General features: G+C 43.8%; 1 protein-coding gene across 3 annotated transcripts in view; it reads left to right on the top strand.

Moving 5' to 3' along the window:
- Positions 1–22,107, top strand: part of HECW2 (HECT, C2 and WW domain containing E3 ubiquitin protein ligase 2) — a 183,355-nt gene that overhangs the window by 71,687 nt on the left and 89,561 nt on the right. For all 3 annotated transcript variants that reach the window (XM_033168893.1, XM_033168901.1, XM_033168885.1), the window contains exon 3: positions 16,598–16,705. In XM_033168893.1, the coding sequence (XP_033024784.1) occupies positions 16,598–16,705 (108 nt within the window). The remainder of the gene's footprint in view (positions 1–16,597; positions 16,706–22,107) is intronic.

Below are 22,107 nucleotides of genomic sequence, written 5' to 3' on the forward strand. Positions count from 1 at the left end.
CGATTTCAGATTTTGATGCAAGTCATCTCAAGCTTCAAAAAGAAAAAAAGAAAAAAAAAAGGATTTTACACATTTACAAGAAGGATTGTTTGCAGTGTTTCAGGTAATCCTCTGAGAGGAGGCTTCCATTTTGATGGGTCTTTGTGTGTTTCAGCTGTGAATAGCAAGATTGTGTCTTGAAGGAAGGAGAGATCGTGGGTGTAGTGGTGAAGTGCGCGTGTGTGTTTATTCATTTATATAATGGATTTGTTTTTTCCCTTTTTAGAACGTTCTCGACAAAGCACTTTGCAACATGCGTGTAGTTCTAAAATGCAATATTAAACCCACTCACCATTTCCAATTCACCACCATGTTTAAAAACCAGCACCGAAATTAATAAACGTGGTCAAGCCCCAATATACCAGCCCCAATCTATAACAGCAGCTTATGTTGGCTATTAATTGTCGCAGAGAGAGAAAAAAAGCTGTTCACGACCTTCTTAAGGACCACCAGAGACTTAAGCCTCACCCCGAGATCCCAAGGTATTTTGCACGTGTATAGCTGCCTGCGATGCAGTAAATGTAAGATATGACAGACATAGATTTGTACAAAACTTACCTGAAAGAAAACGGTAATGAACTCACTTTTGTTGATAGTCTTTCAGTATATTTTCGTTCTAAAAGAGAAGAGGGGACACATATCTTCTAAATCAGTATTTCATGTGGCTGAAAATTCTGAGATCCATCGGACGTTTATAAACAATTATAAACACACACACACACACACACACACACACAGCAGCAGCGTCCACTCCCGGGTCAGGCTTGGGCTGTGGCTCCCTCATGCGGCAGAGCCAGGCTTCAATGAGGGAGCCTGGTCACTCCCCTCCTCAAAAAAACACGCCCAGGGCCACAGCCCCCACAGCCCACCCCATGCTACGCCACTGGGCACTGCTACACCACCGTGCTAGAGCCAAGCTCTATTTCAAACATAAGAGGGGGTCAAATCCTTTCATCCAATCATTTTTAAGAGGGTATATTTAACCTAAGATGGCAGCAGAGCATAGCAAGCAGGAAGACAGAGCAAGCCAATAGGAATACAGCAGATTGGGGGAATTTATTTGGTGGAAAGCCTTTGTGGATGCCTTTGTAGGAGGTCCTGGTGGGCACCCTGATGCCCACAGGCAATACAGTATCAGCTTCTGGCCTATAGTGTACTTTGAGACCCAGAGTGGGGGACTTCAGGCCCCAGTGGGGCTGAATGCATCTATCCAGGCTTCTCCATCTCTCCTGGGGCTCTGCAAAAGCCACGCCACTCCCCCAGGTCACAGGTCACACCCCTCCCCAGACCAGTGGTGCAACTTCCTGAAGTGCTTTGCCTAGCTAGTGTAATTGAGACAATTTGTTGTTGTTGTTGTTCAGTCGTTCAGTCGTGTCCGACTCTTCGTGACCCCATGGACCAGAGCACGCCAGGCACGCCTATCCTTCACTGCCTCTCGCAGTTGGGCCAAACTCATGTTAGTAGCTTCAAGAACACTGTCCAACCATCTCATCTTCTGTCGTCCCCTTCTCCTTGTGCCCTCCATCTTTCCCAACACCAGGGTCTTTTCCAGGGAGTCTTCTCTTCTCATGAGGTGGCCAAAGTACTGGAGCCTCAACTTCAGGATCTGTCCTTCTAGTGAGCACTCAGGGCTGATTTCTTTGAGAATGGATAGGTTTGATCTTCTTGCAGTCCATGGGACTCTCAAGAGTCTCCTCCAGCACCATAATTCAAAAGCATCAATTCTTCGGCGATCAGCCTTCTTGATGGTCCAGCTCTCACTTCCGTACATTACTACTGGGAAAACCATAGCTTTAACTATACGGACCTTTGTCGGCAAGGTGATGTCTTTGCTTTTTAAGATGCTGTCTAGGTTTGTCATTGCTTTTCTCCCAAGAAGCAGGCGTCTTCTAATTTCGTGACTGCTGTCACCATCTGCAGTGATCATGGAACCCAAGAAAGTGAAATCTCTCACTGCCTCCATTTCTTCCCCTTCTATTTGCCAGGAGGTGATGGGACCAGTGTGTGTGTTTGTGTGAGCGTACTGTATAAACCTTTGGTTTTTGCATGGCTGTAATGGAGCCCATGGAATTGTGGCAGTGGCCCAAAGGGCCATAATAAATGTGATAATGTGAACCCCTATAAATCATTGAAGATGCCTCTAATAGAAGAATTATGATAACCTGCTGCTTTAAGAAACAGATGCTTTGGCAAAAGAGGCCTTCCCCACAGGGAAAGAAGAACAGCTAAGTCAGTCGCAAAGAAGCAGCTCATAAGCTAGAACATAAGTTGATACATGGAACAAAAGCCTAACACAGGTTCCCATGCATTGCATACTAACAAAATGTAACAATCTCTGAGAATCAAGGTTTACGTAGCAATGCTTATTGCACAGCACATGCGTATTAAATTAGGTAATAGACATGCATACTAAACTGAAATGAGGTAATGAAATATGATTGGTTAAATTGAAATCCTTTGTTTGAAATGTTATAAATACCCCTGCCCAGACCTTTGTGCGGGGTTACAGTTTTTGCGAAATGATTCGGCTGTAACCTGTTGCTTTTGCAATAAATAACAAAATGGACTCCTAGCTCCTTGGTCTCTAAGTTTAATTGGCCTAGCTCAGAAAATAGGCCTTTTAAGCCAGTACAACAGTATAAGCAGGGGTCAGCAAACATTTTCAGCAGGGGGCCAGTCCACTGTCCCTCGGACCTTGTGGGGGCCGGACTATATTTTTTTTTTGGGGGGGGCGGAAGAATGTATTCTTATGCCCCAAAAATAACCCAGAGATGCATTTTAAATAAAAGGACACATTCTACTCATGTAAAAACACCAGGCAGGCCCCACAAATAGCCCAGAGATTGGGTCCTCCTTCAAAGAGGGAATGTGTTGCTGTGTGACCTGGCAACCAGACCCTTGTTGTGGGTGGGGATTATCTGGAGAAGCCTATTGGTGGGTCCCTCAATGTTGGGAGCAATCCGACCAATGGGACGCAAGAGAAAGCACACCGAGGGACCTATTTATTGACATGCACGTGTACCTGAGCTTCCTCTTGGGGCTATTGCATTGGAATACCCACCTACCTCTCCCTATATTTAGGGGCTTGCGCTTGACCTTGCTATGCCGTCGTGTGTTGCCTACCGTTGGGGTAGGGGCATGGCAGAAATTTTTCCACACTTGGCTGATTGGCTGTTGCCATTTGGGTTTTCGCCTGCCGCGTAGCAAATCGTCACAACTTGTAAGGTTGCGGATAGGCTCTGGTTCAGGTGATAGGGGTGGCAGAACAGTCTGGCCACTCCTATGCGATGGGTATTCCGGTAAAGGAATCCAGGGACTCAATGGTTTGGTCAGCCCTGTGAGGGGTTGTGCCCATGCCCGAGTCCGGGGGACATCAGGGTGGCAGGCAGGAGGCACACCCCCTTCTGTTGTCGCTGGTGTTTACCCATGGCTGACCTACGATTGCGCTCTGGGTCAGCTCTGCCTGCAAGGGTGCAGGGAGCTAGTCGGGCCAGAGCCTATGCAACCACTCACTTGATTGTAATCAATAAAGTTGTGGCCTAAATTCTTCCAACAACCAAACCAAAATTTGAGTGATGTCTAAATTTATTTCTAGGGTCAGGTTAAAAGGTCTAAGCACGCAAATGCATTTTAAATAAAAGGACACATTCTACTCATGTAAAAACACGCTGATTCCCGGACCGTCTGTGGGCCAAATTTAGAAGGTGATTGGGCCAGATCCGGCCCCTGGGCCTTAGTTTGCCTACCCATGGTATAAAGGTAAGAGTCACATGACACTTGACTTTAAAAGGTTTCCACTCCTGCCTTAGACCTACAGAGGATTTGATGCATCCATAACAGAGGATACAATGATCCAAAGTTAAGCACCTTAAAAAGCAAAGTTAAGTCATTTAAAATCTGTTGGACTGAAGACTGCTTAACTTTGCCTGGGTGGCTATTCAGCTAGCCATTGTAGCTTACCCCCATACTTCTTTTATCCCCCTTCCTTCCTTTTTTGTTGAACTCTATATTCTACTATGCACACTGGAATTTTCTCTTTTACTGCATGACCTCGTTTTGAAAGTTCTGAGTCACACAGATATAAACAATTCCAGCCAAGAATGTCAGCAAAATATAATTGTTTGGCTCATTTTAAGCGTTCCTATAAATAGTAGGCATGTGAAGGTTCTGCCTTGTAGATTTTTTTAAACCTAAGTTTTACATCTATACAAAATACAGTGGTGCCCCGCTAGACGAATGCCTCGCTAGACGAAAAACTCGCTAGACGAGTGGCATTCGCTAGCGGAAGGCAGCCCCACAAGACGAAAAAGTCAATGGGGCTGCCTCGCAAGACGAATTTTTTTTTTCGGCGCGAAAACCTCCGCGCTGCATTGCCGCTTCGCTAGACGAAAAATTCGCTCTACGAAGACACTCGTAGAACGAATTAATTTCGTCTAGCGGGTCACAACTGTAGATTAAAAGATACGAAGGCAGGTAAAGGTTAAGACAACATCAAGTAATATGGAACTGTACTCTGTATTTACACCCCTCACTTGAGTGTTGCCAGTAAATATGTGATTGATATGTTCTGGTGGGTGGGGAATGCTGAAGGAGAATAATTTGTTTTGCATAGTTTTCAGGGAGGTAAATGGGTTTTATGAGCCAAAGAAGCCTTTCACCTGCCTGAGCTGAGCTCACTCTGTGAAAATGAGGAGTTTCTGTTGCCCTCTGTCTGCATGAGTTGCATTTGTAAATTGAAATTGCCCTTAAAGGTACATTCCAGCATCTCTTCCAAGATTTTATGTGAGGACAGGAAGGCTGTTTGTTTTATCGGTGGTGGGTCCCTGGCTGAATCTGGTGTGAAGTGTTCTTTCTATTATTATTTATTGCATTTATATACCGCTCTATACCCAGGGGTCTCAGGGCAGTTCACAGAATAAAATCAAGATATAAAACCACAAAATACATAATACATAAAACAAAAATAACCCAATAACCCCCCTCTAAAAAAACCCACACATTTTAAAAGGGCATAAGATGTACTGTAAATCAAATCAACCAAAGGCCTGGTTAAAAAGGAATGTTTTTGCCTGGCGCCTAAAGGTGTGTAATGAAGGCGCCAAGCGAACTTCCCTGGGGAGAGCATTCCATAGATGGGGAGCCACTGCAGAGAAGGCCCCGTTCTTGTGTTGCCACCTTCCCGACCTCTTGAGAAGGAGGCACACAAAGAAGGGCCTCAGAAGATGATTTCAGGATCTGGAAAGAGGCGGTCCTTGAGATATTGCTTGTTTGATCTTTGTAATGTGTGTGCTCCAGCTTTCAAACAAGGAGGTCAGAGTGACTCTGTTTTCCATTTTTTTTTTTTACGATTCTTGGTGTACATTTCATCTGGGACAATTTTTTTTTGTGTTCCCCCTTGGAGAAGCCACTGGTTCAAGCTGATTCCTCCTGGTTTTTGCTGTATAAGCTAATACAAGTGTGTGGGATGTTGGAGATTCTGTCTTTACTTAGTTCTGGAATTTAGCTTTATCTTCCTTGGCTAGAGTTGCTGCATTAAAACAACAAACAAGATAAGTGGGGTTGCACTGATTATTGCAACAAGCAACCATGAAAGTCTTCACTTGGAAGCACGCCTGTTGGTTCCAGTCGAACTTGACTGCTTTGTTCCTACATTTGAAGCCAGCATGTCTGAAATCCTGTGTGTAGTTATCCTAAAACAAGGCATGCCCCTCGCTTCTTACATGAAAATGGAAATTACCCAGCAACCCCAGAAGTGGATGAAATTAACCCAATAGGATCCAACAAATTAAATGCAGAACTGTTTTTGTCACCTGCTATCAGCTTGCTAGTTTACGGAGAAAGAAATTGATGTTTTGCGTGCCAGAGATGCCTCTGCCGCACATTGTTGTCTGATGTTACTTGAACAACAACAGTTATCTGCTAATCATGTGAGAGGAGGCAAGAGAACAGACATAAGGAAGGAAGGAGACTAGGCAACGTCTTCTGCCAAAATCTAGGCTGATAACTGCACAGAGGCAGGAAGCTGGACTGGATGTGGAGATCTTGTCCTTGCTTTTTAGGCAGATAGGAATGTTGTGGCATACAAACCTCCAAAAAGAGCTGAGCAAACCAGTAGTGCAATTGCATTAAGGTACCCAGTCATAGAATTTCAATGAGTCTGTAGTTAGAGAATCCTATTTATGCCTGTGGGTTTTAAAACGTTGTGGAGCACAGACATAAAATTCCAAGGAACTGAAGCCTGTTTCAGCCATGCAGTGTGCTGCTCATATATATAAAAAAGCAAAATGGCAGGCATATGCTTTATAATATTTCCCAGAGAAACAAGCAAGTGCTGTAAAAATAGCCTGCCACCCGTTCAGCCTATTTTAAGGCTTGTCAGTTATGCGACTCTCCTTATCTCACACTGATAGACAAGGCTCATTAAAGAAGGTTGCTTATGAAGTGTGTGTGAGGATGGGTCCTTGCAATGTTCATGCATAAGCAGGTGCCTGTAAACCCTGGATATTTGATGGCTTCGAGTTGAGCAGTACCTACCTTGCGGCGTAACGTCACCTGTTTGCCAGACACCACTCTGACATGGCAGGGCCATATAGAAGCAACTGACCTTTGGGAAAGAGTCTTAGGGATAGACAAGTGAAGGCGTTTGCTTTTGCTCCTGGTTCACTGGTTTTATTTTTTTGTTTTACCTGTGTATTAATGCTGTGTACTGCTTTGAAAAAAAGGGTTTTTTGTGGGGGTTTTTACAAATCCATTCAATAAATTTAGTAATAATAGCTGTCATTAATGGCCCCATAAAACAGCAGATTCCTCTTTGTTATCTCTTTCGGCTCCCCCCCCCCCGGTAACTCCTCGACTTAGGGCCAAAGTCGATGTTATAGCAACAGCTTTTGGAGTAAGTTGATGGTAGTGGGTTTATTTCATCTCCCTCACTGCTTATACTCAACTATTTTTCTTCCAGAAGATGGAAGAGTGGTGTACTTATGCATTGGTTGCTGCCATCCCATAGGCATCTGGTTGCTCACTTTGGTCTCCATTCTGGTGTTGGTCTTGTTTTATACGCTTGTTGAAGCCACGTCAATGTGATGACGTGCTCTGGATGTCAGACTACAGCTCTCATCATCCCTGACCACTGGCTATATTGGCTGGGGCTGATGGGAGTTGTAGTATGAAAAAAAAATCTGATGGGTGCCCAGCGGACTACTTAAGCAGTTGCTAGTCTTTCTGTGTGGCTGTTTGGCATAGAGGAGTTGGAAAGGGATCACAAGGCATCGTCTCATTCAACCCCCGGCAATGCAGGAATCTTTTGCCCAACGTGGGGCTTGAACCCACGACCCTGAGATTAAGAGTCTCATGCTTTACCAGCAGAGCTATCTACTGTGGATGTTGGATACTTTATGGTTTTATTGCATTATGTTTTGGCGATTGCCCTGGAATTTCTAATAAAACAAACAAACAAACATTGAATGGGACTTTCTCTGGAAATGCAATTAGCATCTCAGAAAGATGATGTTTTGGCAGGACAGTGACAGGGAGACAAAAGAATTCAGCACCCCTATAATGTCCATTTGCGACAAAGGTCCGTATAGTTAAAGCTGTGGTTTTCCCAGTAGTGATGTATAGAAGTGAGAGCTGGACCATAAAGAAGGCTGATCACCGAAGAATTGATGCTTTTGAATTATGGTGCTGGAGGAGACTCTTGAGAGTCCCATGGACTGCAAGAAGATCAAACCTATCCATTCTTAAGGATATTAGCCCTGAGTGCTCACTGGAAGGACAGATCCTGAAGCTGAGGCTCCAATACTTTGGCCACCTCATGACAAGAGAAGACTCCCTGGAAAAGACCATGATGCTGGGAAAGATTGAGGACACAAGGAGAAGGGGACGACAGAGGATGAGATGGTTGGACAGTGTTCTCGAAGCTACCAACATGAGTCTGACCAAACTGCGGGAGGCAGTGGAAGACCAGGAATGCCTGGCGGGCTCTGGTCCATGGGGTCACAAAGAGTTGGACACTACTAAACAACAACAAAGTGAAAATGAAACTAAAAAGACAGTTTTGTTTTATATCCCTCCCCTGCCCCACCCCTGGTAGTATTTAGCCTTAATTGTCACCACTCTTACAGCTCTGTGCACCTGTAGTCCAAGGGCATTCTCTCCTTCATCCTTAATGATCTAGACATAATAGAGCAGCCTGGGTACTTTATATCTGACATTATATCCTGACATCTTTGTGCTACTCCTGAAATAGTCTATTGCCTTTTAAAAAATGTATTTTACTATGTGTTTTAAAATGCATTTAAAAACAAGTGTCACATTCTCAAAGATGCCTTTGGGCTTTAGGGAACTCATGCATAAAACCAGAGAGCGGCCATAAGGGGAAAAATGTACATAGTAAGTACAATAAAAAGATCCCGTTGCAAATATATTTCAGTATCCCTTAAGCAATGATTTTCCAACACACTTGTACGAAAATTCACCTAAGTTTTCATAAACATTATTCTTTCTTAACGGCTTCTATTTGCTTGCAATACGTTACATTGGTAGCGACAGTGGTTGAAAAGCAGTATACAAATATTTTTAAATAAATACATTTAGTTATTTGGCAAGTACGTTCAGCTTTGTTTATGTCTCCCAATAATTCCTTAATTCTAGGGCATTCCCAACAAATTACTGCTACACTTCCAACAATTCACATTTAGTCCGGCTCCTAAAACTAGGGACAGACTGAAAACCACCACCACCTTCCAAACTGTGTTGAGAGGTGGTCTGCAGATTCCTTTATTTCCTCCTCTTTATTTCTAAACTTTAAAAAAAGCACTGCTGGAGAGCACCTGCTGGCAGCCCAGCCTGCACTCACCTAAGAAACAGCTGTAAAGGACAAGATGCTCCATGATTGCTCCTAGAGTATTGTGGGGGGGGGGGAGGGAATGGCAGATCTTCTGCAGATCTCAGTGGTCTGTGTGTATAAGGAATAAGGTGGTCTCTCAAGTAGCAACCTAGTAACAACAACAACAACAACAACAACAACAACAACAACAACAACAACATTTATACCCTGCCCATCTGGCTGGGTTTCCCTAGCCACTCTGGGCAGCTCCCAACAGAATATTAAAAACACGATAAAACATCAGACATCAAAACCTTCCCGATACAGGGCTGCCTTCAGATGTCTTCTAAATGTCAGGTAGTTGTTTATCTCTTTGACATCTGATGGGAGGGCATTCCACAGGGCGGGCGCCACTATCGAGAAGGCCCTCTGCCTGGTTCCCTGTAACCTCACTTCTTGCAGTGAGGGAACCAGCAGAAGACCCTTGTAGGAGGACCTCAGTTTCTGGGCTAAACGATGGCTTCAGGTATACTGGGCCGAGGCCGTTTAGGGCTTCAAAGGTCAGCACCAACACTTTGAAATGTGCTCGGAAATGTACTGGGAGCCAATGTGGGTCTTTCAGGACTGGTGTTACATGGTCTCAGCAGCCACTCCCAGTCACCAGTCTAGCTGCAACATTCTGGATTAGTTGTAGTTTCCGGGTCACCTTCAAATGTAGCCCCACATAGAGCACATTGCAGCAGTCCAAGTGGGAGATAACCAGAGCATGCACCACTGTGTTCTGCACCGGTGATGGCCTCCCGACCAACGCCAAGGGTAGCCCTACATGGAGCAAATTACAGTAATCAAATCATGTGGCCAAGTTATCTAGGAGCAGTTGTAGGTGCCTTACTAACTGAAGTTGGCAATTTTTTTTTTTTACTGCTGCTTATTCATTTAGTTGCAGCATATAAGAGAGACACGTGGTTTATGAGATCATCTGATATCATCAAGCATTCTGTGCAAATGAGAAAGCAAGTAGAGCCCCCAAGCCAATGCCAGCTGATGCAGTAAATACACCACAATTACCTTTTGTGTTTGTTAGTGCACTCTAGGGAACCTTTTGCAGCCTACAAAGACAAGAATGTTGGGCTTTGTTATGGTACCTAAGTGATGTCATTGCAAAGATGCAACTAATATGAGAGACTTTTGGTTCTTGTGTTTTGTTTTCTATGACTAATATGCTTGTCATTTCTGGGTTTTGAATTTTCCCTCTGGATGACTGTACAGTAGTGGGATCAACTGTCCAGAACTCTCCCATGGAAAACAGAAAAGGAAGGAAGCCAAGGGAGGATGAAGACTTTGCATCCTGTACCCTTCAAAGGGGAGTGGCTACAAATAACTCAATCTGAAGGACAATACTTCATCTATTCTAATTCTGTGATGCTTGAACCCAGAGGGAGCAATTGCTCAGAGCGCAATAAGCAGTGAACTCTCTGGGTGGGCTAGCTGGTAAAATAAATATAGCACATTAAGAACCCCAAGAGAGAGAAAGCTTTCTTAAAACGTCCCAATCTAACAACAAGCAGAAGATGGGAATTGCAGAGGTGCTCTTCAAGTGAATTTGTGACGATGTCAGTGATGGCGCAAGACAGTATTCAAGTACTCCCTCTTCCAAGAAGGCAACTTTTTTTAAAATGGAGAGAAGAATTGGCATATGGATAACAGAAGCCTTATAAAAGAAATTTCAGTTTTTAAGAACATCTCCAGGTGATTAAACGAATGTGAAGTTGAATGGAAGGTATCTCCTACTACAGGATAGGTTAGGTAAGAGCAGAAAACCATAATGAAAAATGCTGTTGCCAAAGGCAAATTTAAAGTATGTAAACAGCTTGATTTAATGTTCATTGGGGGGGGGGGGTGGACGACAAAACTCATGTATTCTATGTTTCTTTCTGTAGCCCCCCCCCCCCCCAAGTAAGGGAAGTACAAAAGTTGCAATAGTTGACATTAAAGGAGTGGGTTTTTATATTTGAAATGAAAGCAGTATTGTTCATTATTTTTTTGTTTATTAAATGTATCAGTCACTTCCTCCCCAAAGAAAAAACGAATCTCAAACTGACTTACAACAAGGATAAAACTACTTATTTTTGTGAATTTTAAATGTGAATGCTGTTGCTTTATTTGTCAAAACAAGAACTACACCTGGACTCAAGATTTACCCTTACAGTCATACCTCCGGTTACGGCCGCTTCAGGTTGCACACCGCGCTGAACCTGGAAGTACCGGAACGGGTTACTTCTGGGTTTGGCGCTTCGTGCATGTGCAGAAGCACCAAATCGCATTCGTAACTGTCCACTGTACTCCTCTCCAAATCTTCCCCACCAAGCAGAGGTTATTATTAAAGGGTTCTAGTTGCTTATTTACAAGGAAAAAACCCAGAACTGAACCCTACAATCAGGGTTTCTATCCTGATTACTCATTCATAGCTAACAATTGTTTCTTTTTGGTGACTGATTCAAAAGCTTACTTATTTGTTTCCGTTACCCCCTCCCCTCCCCCACAAATGACTTATAGGAGCAGAGGGTACAGATCCAAAATAACATTCCTTTCAGGAGTTGACATTTAAACTGATTTTGGGCTGATTACCTAAATTGTGAAACATCAATGACGATTTACAGCATTGACAAGCCAGATGAATAACACACACACACACACACACCAAATAAGAAAAAGAACCTTGAATCAGATTTAACCAAGTATATGGCAATGTAATAACATTTTTTTTTAAAAAATTCCTTTTAACATTAATTTAGAACTGTGATATGAATTAATGTGAATACTGTATAAAACACCAGATATAGTGTAGTTTCATTTTTTGCATGTATTATAACGGGGTTGGGTGATTGTGACAGGATGGTGATAATTTCTGCTTTAGGGAAGATTTAAGTGCTGTGTATAGTACAAAGAATTGGAGTACTTCTTTCCCAAAGCTCTTTGATTTCTTACTCATTGGTCTTGTGCATTTAGCACGCCAATTGTCTATACAGTGGTACCTCTGGTTATGAACTTAATTTGTTCTGGAGGTCTGTTCTTAATCTGAAACTGTTCTTAACCTGAGGTACCACTTTAGCTAATGGGGCCTCCCGTTGGCGCCACACAATTTCTGTTCTCATCCTGAGGTAAAGTTCTTAACCCGAAGTACTACTTCCGGGTTAGCGGAGTCTGTAACCTGAAGTGTTTGTAACCCGAGGTGTTTGTAACCCAAGGTACCACTGTGTAGCTGAAAAGGAGGAGAGTGGGAATTATGTTGCAATGGATGGAGTATCTCCCCTTATTTCTTGTTTTAAAGGTAATTGCTCATCGGTTTTCTCTTAGGTGTTACATTAAATTAATATGTGTTTGTGTGATAGGCTACTGCTGCCAGGAAAGGAGATGACATTATTTCTGCAACTATTTAAAGGGTGGTTGGAGTGTTTCTGTCATCCTGCGGAAAGCCATTCGTTCTGCAAAGAAGTTGTAGGACTTGAAAAGGGAAAACACACAAACAAACAAAAAAATCAGCTTCTCGCAAATGGAAAGAGTATTATTGGAAGGAAATTGTTCTTTATCAGTGTGCTGTATAATATATGCCTTTGCAGCAGTCAAAAAACATTCACACATCACCAATCCTATTAGCAATGGAGATGTTGACTGTGCAGGGAAATCAGATTTAGCTACTGATACAGCAAGCCTGGTCTGAGGCTAGAAAACAGATTTCACTTGAAAAGTCTCTGTTTACTAAAGCCAAAAAAGGTTGCAAGGGAACTCTACTCATCATCCAGACCTTTTTAATTCAGCGTTCATCCTGATTTGCTTGCACAATGCTTGTGGGGTGCCCATTCCTCATTGAGCATTCAATCAGATTTGTTTATGGGGCGGTTATTCATCTGGTAGCTGTCCTGGTTTGCTTGAGGTTGTTTGCACATCTTGTTGTTACCCTTTACACTTTTCAGTGCATTTCTCCTCACTTTCCAAACTGCAAAAACTCAGGTTTTTTTTGTTTTGTTTTGTTTTGTTTTCTAAATGGACTTGCTGTGCTAGGATGACAGAGAGCTTTAAATGCGCGGTCCAAAAGTTCTGGTATGTGGTTTAATCCCTCCTGCAAAACTCTGACTGCACGGAGGCACCCTGACAAAAAAAAATCTGCATGTACCTAACCCAAAACCAGTTTTACCATTAGGCAGAGTGAAGCAAGAGGGTGCTGAAGTAGCAGTGAGATGTTGGGATGGCAAGGCTGTGTGCCCCACATGGTCAATTCTGTGCTCTGTAAGTTAGCTTGTTGCTCCCATGTGCTTTCCCATCACTAGTGTTGAACTAAGATTGGTAAACCTCTGCACGCATAGTGTGGTGTGTGGGTCCCATCCTGAGATTTGCCTCAGGCAGCAAAATGTGTTGGCATCAGCAATTCTACATTTGAAATGCTTTTTCAAACCCGCTGTTTCCAGCATATAAGTGTTCTTCGCCCTTGCCGGAAAAACAGTATCTATAGTTCAAGTGCAAAACTTAATTCTGGCTAGAATTGTACATTTAGATTTAAAATGGCTTACTAGGGAACGAAAATCTGCTTTCTGGCCCTTGTTAATATCGTTCTCCATCTGTGCAAACAGCTGAGAGAAGCTCAAAGCAGGGTTGTTGTTTTTTTTAGTGTTCTGAGTGGAAATGGCTGGGGAGGAAGACAGTGGTATTGCACTACCATGATATGATATTTGCCTTCTGTTCCATCCATCACAGGAATGGTTAAGTCACAGGCCACAGGCCACCTAGCAAAGAAGGAATTGTTTGATCTGCCCTGTGCAAAAACTGAATGGTGCAAAATTCCCTTGACAACAGTGTGCATATGGTGAGCCAAGTATCAACACTTAAAATAAGAAGGCTTTCCAAATTAGATTATTTGGTTGGGTTTTAGGTATCAGGTTTGAGTATTCTCTTGCCCTCCCTGATCAGTATAATTAGAATATTGTGGATTTGTTGCCTGCTTTATCCTTACCTCTAAATGACTCTTGAAATGGGAATTGCTTTTAGGAAATCTTTCCCAGATGGCAGTAGCAAAATGAGTACGATGTGAAGAACTCATGAATATTGCTTCCTCCTTGGGTGCAGCAGGACACGTAATGCTGGTAACTTGCCCTTCTCCGGCCTTTGTGGCTGTTCCCATCATGAGTTATTGCTAATAAATGGAATGCATCTGAAGGGTTCCTGCCAGTACGTTTGGTTTTGTGACTCTAAGGCAAGAACGCTGCTTGCTAAACTACTAACCTTTGGCAGTGTTTGACCCTTCTAAGTGTTTTATGTGTATATATAGCTGACGCAAGCTTCGAGTTCAGATCCCAGTTTACAATTTCAGCTGCTCAGAAGAAAATGGAGAGAACGGTCTCAGCTAAAAGTTTGCAGCCTCTGATGACACGAGGCGGCAGAAATCTGTATGTACTCTTAAGAAGGGCTTCTTCCCACCTCACGGAAAGGTGATATCGCAGATGTCAGGGGAAGATGCATCTGTGTTCAGAATTCCTGCACCAGCTTTGCAGCCAGATCCAATGATTTGCGTACATGAAGCAAGCTGGTCCGGTTAGGGGTCTTCATAGCACACAGCCTAAATTTAAGTTTGGCGTTACAGATTCAAGCCCACAAACAGTTATCCAAGGGTAAATGGGTTGCAGGTGTGGGGGCCTTAACAACTGCTTTGTTGCTATGATTTTATTACGGTGATCATTTTGTCAAAAGAAAATTTGGGGTTGGCCTTCACAGCCCAGCTCCCCATCAAGGGACCCAGTTAACCCCAAGTTCACGATCAGTCAGAGAATAATAAGTGGCGGCAGGAACGAATTGAAGAAAGCACAGCAGATCTCTTTTCTATCTCTGTTGCAACAGTCTCTGTCCCCCGCTTTGCAAGGAGGTGAGGTGGAACCAGAACAAAGGTGTGTAACAACCCCTTAGCCAAAGACCACCCCAAATCAAATGTAACAGAACAGAGGTGGTCTACAATAGAAATTCGAGAGTATGACTTGTCTCCTGTCTGTCAAGATACCTGGTAATGCTTGCTTGCTTGCCTTTTTCCTGGCTAGTCTGGGCCATTCTTTAGGAATGGTAAATACCTTGGGTCTTGAATCCATTGTCAGACCTATCCCTATTCATACACAGAAGATGCTCTTTTGACAGGTCTGCTCTACCTTTAGTAAATACTTGCCAGACCGGTTTTTTGTGGGTTTTTTTTTTTGCAAGGGGTTGATGAGAAGTTAATTTATTTACACAGGATTTAACAAGTGATAAGAACTCAGCCAGTCTGTTGGGATAGGTTTTATGTATTTATTCACTTGTGTATGTACATTTTAGTTATGACGTCTTAGAATTCTTATATCAGTTTCTACTGTTGGTTGGTTTTACCTGGCGGGCTAGGTTCTTGCTGTTCTGGTCTGTTGCTTTCAACTCTGCATTTTGCGTACAGGTTTCTCCTAATTTTACATTGTCTTAAAAATATGTGTGTACCTTCCCTGTGCACTGCTGATTTCTGAGTATTGGAGGCAGGAGTGTAGTGTGGGGAGAGCCAGGGTGTGTGTGTGTGTGTGTGTGTGTAGCACCAGGCGCATGATTTTGAGGGGGCGCGAACCAGGCATCCCCTCTCAGTGATCCCCACCTTGCTTGCCACCAGGGGTCTTGCCATTGTGCCTCCAGCCCCTTTGCTAAACGGCAGGATTGGGGGGATGCAGTGGGTTTTGTTTCCCCTCCGTGCCCAGCCCCTGGTCCTGCCTGGGGCGCATGTACACACCCCAGTCACCCACGAAGGATGCAACACCGCTGATTGGAGGAGCTTTTCCTGAATTGAAGCTTTCTTGGCTCAAACCTCATAAGAATGCACAGAAAAATGCCAGCATGATGTGGACTTCCTGTGGAGGGGAAATCACTGTACCCCCTTAGCCATGCGGGGAGGTATTTTAACTTCCTGCTTGTTTACTTGCTTGCACTTCTCTTCCCACCTCTCAGTTTTTGATCCCCCAAGGATCATTTGTCTGGACAACTTAGTATCTGCACAAACACATCATATGATTGAATGTGAAAGAATGGTTCAGTTGCAACGTATTAGTTGTCAGCTTTTCTTATTTTGTTTTATAAGGAAGAAACACCATTTCTGTGATCCATCTTTTTAAACTTGGAAACTTTTATCTTACGATTTTCTGCATAATGCATGCAGAATACAGGTGTAAAAAAAACACAGGCACATATATAAAGGTAAAGAAAGGTAAAGGACCCCTGACAGTTAAGTCCAGTCGTGAACGACTCTGGGGTTGCAGCGCTCATCTCGCTTTACTGGCTGAGAGAGCCGATGTTTGTCCGCGGACAGTTTTTCTGGGTCATGTGGCAATGCACGGAAACGCCATTTACCTTCCCACCAGAGTGGTACCTATCTATCTGCTTGCACTTTGATGTACTTTTGAACTGCTAGGTTGGCAGGAGCTGGGACCGAGCAACGGGAGCTCACCCCATCGTGGGGATTCGAACTGCCGACCTTCCAATTGGCAAGCCCTAGGCTCAGTGGTTTATACCACAGCACCACCCGTGTCCTTTTAAATATATATATAATTTTTAAAAATCTTTTTTTGGAATTTTCATTAGACAAGCAACCTTATACAAAGGTATGCTCTTAAAAATAAAGTGCTTGCTAGCCTTCCCTGATAGCTGGTTGGGTTATGACATGCTTTTTCTTTCATCTTCCAGATGAGAATTCACCAGCAAACTTCTGGGACTCCAAGAACCGTGGTGTGACCGGAACGCAGAAAGGACAAATTGTATGGCGAATTGAACCTGGCCCCTATTTCATGGAACGTAAGTTACACGGGTGATAGAGAAAGTGCATTTGAATAACTTGCCTTCTTGAGGTGATGTTTTTCAGAAATGCTTTGTTATGCCATGTAGTGTTTTGTTATAGAAAAGCGGGGTGGGAATACTCTCTTGGAATCCTATTGGGAGACAGATGGCAGCCTTAGCAAGAACTTGTTAATAATAATAATAATAATAATAATAATAATAATAATAATAATAATAATTTGGCCAAACTGCGAGAGGCAGTGAAGGATAGGCATGCCTGGCGTGCTCTGGTCCATGGGGTCACGAAGAGTCGGACATGACTGAACGACTGAACAACAACCAATCGAGTGTTAAAACAGCTACCAATCGAGTGTTAAAACAATACAGCATTAAATATTAAAAACTTCCCTAAATAGGGCTGCCTTCAGATGTCTTCTAAAAGTCTGGTAGTTGTTTTTCTCTTTGACATCTGGTGGGAGGGCATTCCACAGGGCGGGTGCCACTACCGAGAAGGCCCTCTGCCTGGTTTCCTGTAATCTCACTTCTCTCAATGAGGGAACTGCCAGAAGGCCCTTGGCGCTGGATCTCAGTGTCTGGGCTGAACGATGGTGGTGGAGACGCTCCTTCAGGCATACAGGACCGAGGCCGTTTAGGGCTTTAAAGGTCAGCACCAACACTTTGAATTGTGCTTGGAAATGTACTGGGAGCCAACGTAGATCTCTCAGGACCAGTGTTATGTGGTCCCGGTGGCCACTCCCAGTCACCAGTCTAGCTGCCGCATTCTGGATTAATTGCAGTTTCCAGGTCACATTCAAAGGTAGCCCCACATAGAGCACATTGCAGTAGTCCAAGCGGGAGATAACTAGAGCATGCACCACTCTGGTGAGACAGTCTGCGGGCAGGTAGGGTCTCAGCCTGCGTACCAGATGGAGCTGGTAGGCAGCCACCCTGGACACAGAATTAATCTCCATGGACAGCTGAGAGTCCAAAATGACTCCCAGGCTGCACACCTGGTCCTTCAGGGGCACAGTTACCCCATTCAGGACCAGGGAGTCCCCCACACCCACCTGTCCCCTGTCCACCCAAAACAGTACTTCTACTTCCGGCGGCGACGCAATCGCCGGGTGGTCGAGGGCTGCTTCGGGTCCGAAGCGCCCTGTCCATCCCGGGGGTTAGGAGCCGCGCTACCGCAGCGCGCGGCTCCGGTTGGGGTGCGGGAAGAGCGTCCCGCACCCTGGGCTCCCCGGCTGCGCCCGCGGAGGCTCCGAACCCTTCCCTTGCCCCCCCTGTAAAGGGGGAGTGGGGGTGAAGGGACAACGGAGCCGGGCTTACGGGGACATGCCCCAACCGGGATGTAAATGCGGCGGCAAAGCCCGCGGTGAGCGTCTAAGTTCTACCTGTGAAGAATGGAGCTAAAGGAACCCGGTGGTCGTGAGTAAATAATCTTGGCAGAAATCGTGTTTTTGGAACGATCCGGGGGGAAGGAGAAAGGCAGCCTGCCTCCCTCCCTTCGAGCCTAAGAATTTAACCAATTGGAGGGATTGCTGCCACAGAACTGGTTACAAAGTATTTAAAATCGATACATGAGACTGGCAAACTTTTTTCTTGGGAAGCTAACTAGCGGAAAATATCTCCATATAAAGTTGCAGTGTTTGCGCTCCAGCTTAGGAAAATGGCGACGAACAAAGAGACAGGGGAAGAAATATGATACCCACTTCCTCCTCCTCTGCCAGTATGTTGGGTTTCGTCCTTGAACTGGTATTGAACTCTGGACTAACAGATGAACAAAGGCTCACTGCCCTGAATGTGGAATTACTTTGTAGAAAAGTCAAAGTCTTGTGTGGGGGTCTGAAATGGAACCAACTGCCCACAGAGGAGGCTTACAAAACTTTTGACACTTTGGAAGAAAGTCTTGCCAAAGAGCTGAGAGGGTGGATGGAAAGATGGAAAGAAATGAGTGAGCTACTTCGGAGAAGAAATTCGCTCTTTGGGGGTGGCAGCCCCAAGGCGATGTCAAGATTTGTTATATCCAGTCCCCGAGGTGTGAGCTCGGGGGCTAGGGACAGAGAATTAAGGTATTTACAAGAAGAAAAGGAATGTTACAAAGAACCGGAGAAGCTGAGAGAGGAAGAGATGGACACCTCGGAGCTCGCGGCAAGGAGAGTTTTGGACTGTGCCCGGATCTGTGGACGTTTGGAGAGGGAAGCTGCAAGGAAGTTCAGTGCTGATGCCATCAGGAGAAGAATAATGGACAGAGGGGGTGTGGGGTGAAGCATTAAGTAAAATCTAAAGCAATCTGTTATGGTATTTTGAAATCGGAGGGTGAACACTGTCAACAATAGTTTGTTTTATTATTTGTTTGAACATGAAAGGAGATATTTCAAGTTTTTATGTTATAAGCAGCAGTTTAAAGGATAGAAGAGATAGATTTGATGAGGATGATTTGTGAGGATTTATGAGGATGTAGTATAAATAAAGTCAATTTAAGTGGTTTAAGTTTATAGATTAAGACGATTAAGATTAAGATGAAGATTAAGATGAATGTTTTACTTTATATATATAATTAAGTTTAATTTTTTTAATGAAGAGGTTAAAAAGTAGATTATGGATATAAACTCGAAGGTGAAAAGGCAGGGGAAGTCAACTGTCAAGATTGGAAAAAGAAATTTTTTTTTTTGTGAGATGTCTAATTAAGAAGAAAAATCATGGCAATTTTTGTATTAGATGTGTAACTGTATTTGTTTTGTATGTGTATAAATGTAGGTGTGGTTAAGGTTGTATGTTGTTATAAGTAAAAATGTCAATAAATTCTTATAAAAAACAAAACAAAACAGTACTTCTGTCTTGTCAGGATTCAACCTCAATCAGCAGTAAATGAGTTATCAGTTCCCTGTTGGCAGAACAAAATGTGCTCATTCTGCAGCCAGTGTAGCATTTTAGGTGGATTGTGCAACATAAACTGAGAATAAACAGTGTGTCAGGAATATATGCTAGTTTGTAAAGAGAAGGGATGAAAATGGAATGTAAATTACACTTGAGCAATTTCAGCTGTTAGGAAAATGTGTGGATAATTTCTTCTGTTGCTCATCTTTTTATGTAACTTGTGTCACGGCGCATGTTAAAACTGAGCAAGTGAATAAGGGAATAACCAGAGCAAATGACTTTTTTATATAAGAAAGCTAAATTTAAGAAATAAAGTAGTGCAGTCTTCTGGCTCAATGTGGCCCAGGATTAAGTGCTAGTTTTTCTAAAATAGTACAGGAAATTGAGCTGCACAATTGTGATTCAATTGCTCATTTTGGTCTGTCCTCTTTTTCATACAACCATCAGTTCAAATCTCACACGAACATCAAGTTGAAATCTCTGCAATTTGGGGCCTCCAATTTGGGAAGAAAAATAAAAGTGTTAGATGAGCTTAGGCACTTCTGAACCTCATGAGGAGTGTTAGTGGAAGGTACATATCTTGGACTTGAAAAGCTAGAGAGAAGAAAGCCAAAGTTGAAATGCAAATGGCTAAATCAAACTTTTAGTCATCCACCCAGTTTACATGAAGCAGCTGGCTGTTGTAATTAATTTTCCCTCCCACATGGAGAACTGTGTTCTTCAGTTCTGTTTTTGATCATTTGGGGGACAAATGAAACAATTTACCTGAAAGTCTGTAGATGATGGCAGAGACAAGCACTTAGGCAGGCAGCAATATAGCAAAACCAAATTTTGTATCACACCCAAGATTTCAGAAACTTCAGAAATTAATTTGTTTGCAAGTAATGAATGTTGCTTTTTTTTCTTTTTTCTTTTGGGGTATTAGCTGATTAAAAAGTATCCATCACTCAAAAGTCCCTCATGATGTAGAATCATGAATTTCTCTGGCAGGAAAGGAACGCGGGTGGCGCTGTGGGTTAAACCACAGACCCTAGGGCTTGCTGATCAGAAGGTCGGCGGTTCGAATGCCTGCCACGGGGTGAGCTCCCGTTGCTTGGTCCCAGCTCCTGCCCACCTAGCAGTTCGAAAGCACGTCAAAAGTGCAAGTAGATAAATAGGTACCGCTCCGGCGGGAAGGTAAACGGTGTTTCCGTGTGCTGCTCTGGTTGCCAGAAGCAGCTTTGTCATGCTGGCCACATGACCCAGAAGCTGTACGCCGGCTCCCTCGGCCAGTAATGAGATGAGCGCTGCAACCCCAGAGTCGGACATGACTGGACCTAATGCTCAGGGGTCCCTTTATCTTTACCTTTAAGGGAACAAAAAAAGGCAACCTGGTCCAGACTTAAAAACAAGGATCTGCACCCTTCTCAGATAAGGCAAAATTATATTCTGATTGTTTCTTCCTCCTTTCATTCAGAATACTGAAGGGAAAGTTTGAGGATGAACAGTGAAGATGAGGCTGGCTTAAAGTGGAGTTTTCATAGGCTCTGCTTTCCCAAATACGTTTTTACACACACTTGTTAGGAATGTGGATAGTAGCTACTGACTGAAGCCTTTCAGGCATAGGTGGCAAACCTGAGCTGGTACTAAGAGTGGCAAAAGCAGCAAGAGATAGTAGCTCACCTGGGCCAGAGTGAGAGCTCCCACCTGTCTGGCTGCATGTATACTGTGGTGAGCACTAGAGTGACACTAACTCTTGCCTCCTCCTCCTTCTTCAAATTTATATACCACCCTATCCCTGGAGGTCTCAGGGTGGTTCACAGAACAAAATAAAAATATAAAATATATAACTAAAATAAAAGCAACAACCCAATAACCCCCCCCCCAAACCCCACATTTTAAAAGGGCATAGGGTGTTAATCATATCAACCAAAGGCCTGGTTAAAATGGAACGTTTCTGCCTGGCAAAAAAGAAGAAGAAAGTAAAGGACCCCTGGACAGTTAAGTCCAGTCAACGGTGCCTATGGGGTTGTGGCGCTCATCTCACTTTCAGGCCGAGGGAGCCGGCATTTGTCCACAGACAGCTTTCCGGGTCATGTGGCCAGCATGACTAAACCACTTCTGGCGCAACGGGACACCGTGATGGAAACCAGAGTGCACGGAAACATCGTTTACCTTCCCACCACAGTGGTACCTATTTATCTACTTGCGCAGGAATGCTTTCAAACTGCTTGGTTGGCAGGAGCTGGGACAGAGCGACGGGAGCTCATCCTATCGCGGGGATTCGAACCGCCAACCTTCTGATCGACAAGCCCAAGAGGCTCAGTGGTTTAGACCACAGTGCCACCCACATCCTAAAGGTATATAACAGGGTTCAGCAAACTTTTTCAGCAGGGGGCCAGTCCACTGTCCCTCAGACCTTGTGGTGGGCCGGACTATATTTTGAAAAAAATATATGAATAATTCCTATGCCCCACAAATAACCCAGAGATGCATTTTAAATAAAAGGACACTTTCTACTCATGTAAAAACACGCTGATTCCTGGACCGTCTGCAGG

The sequence above is a fragment of the Lacerta agilis genome, chromosome 1 (assembly GCF_009819535.1).
Source record: "Lacerta agilis isolate rLacAgi1 chromosome 1, rLacAgi1.pri, whole genome shotgun sequence".
Classification (NCBI taxonomy): domain Eukaryota; kingdom Metazoa; phylum Chordata; class Lepidosauria; order Squamata; family Lacertidae; genus Lacerta; species Lacerta agilis.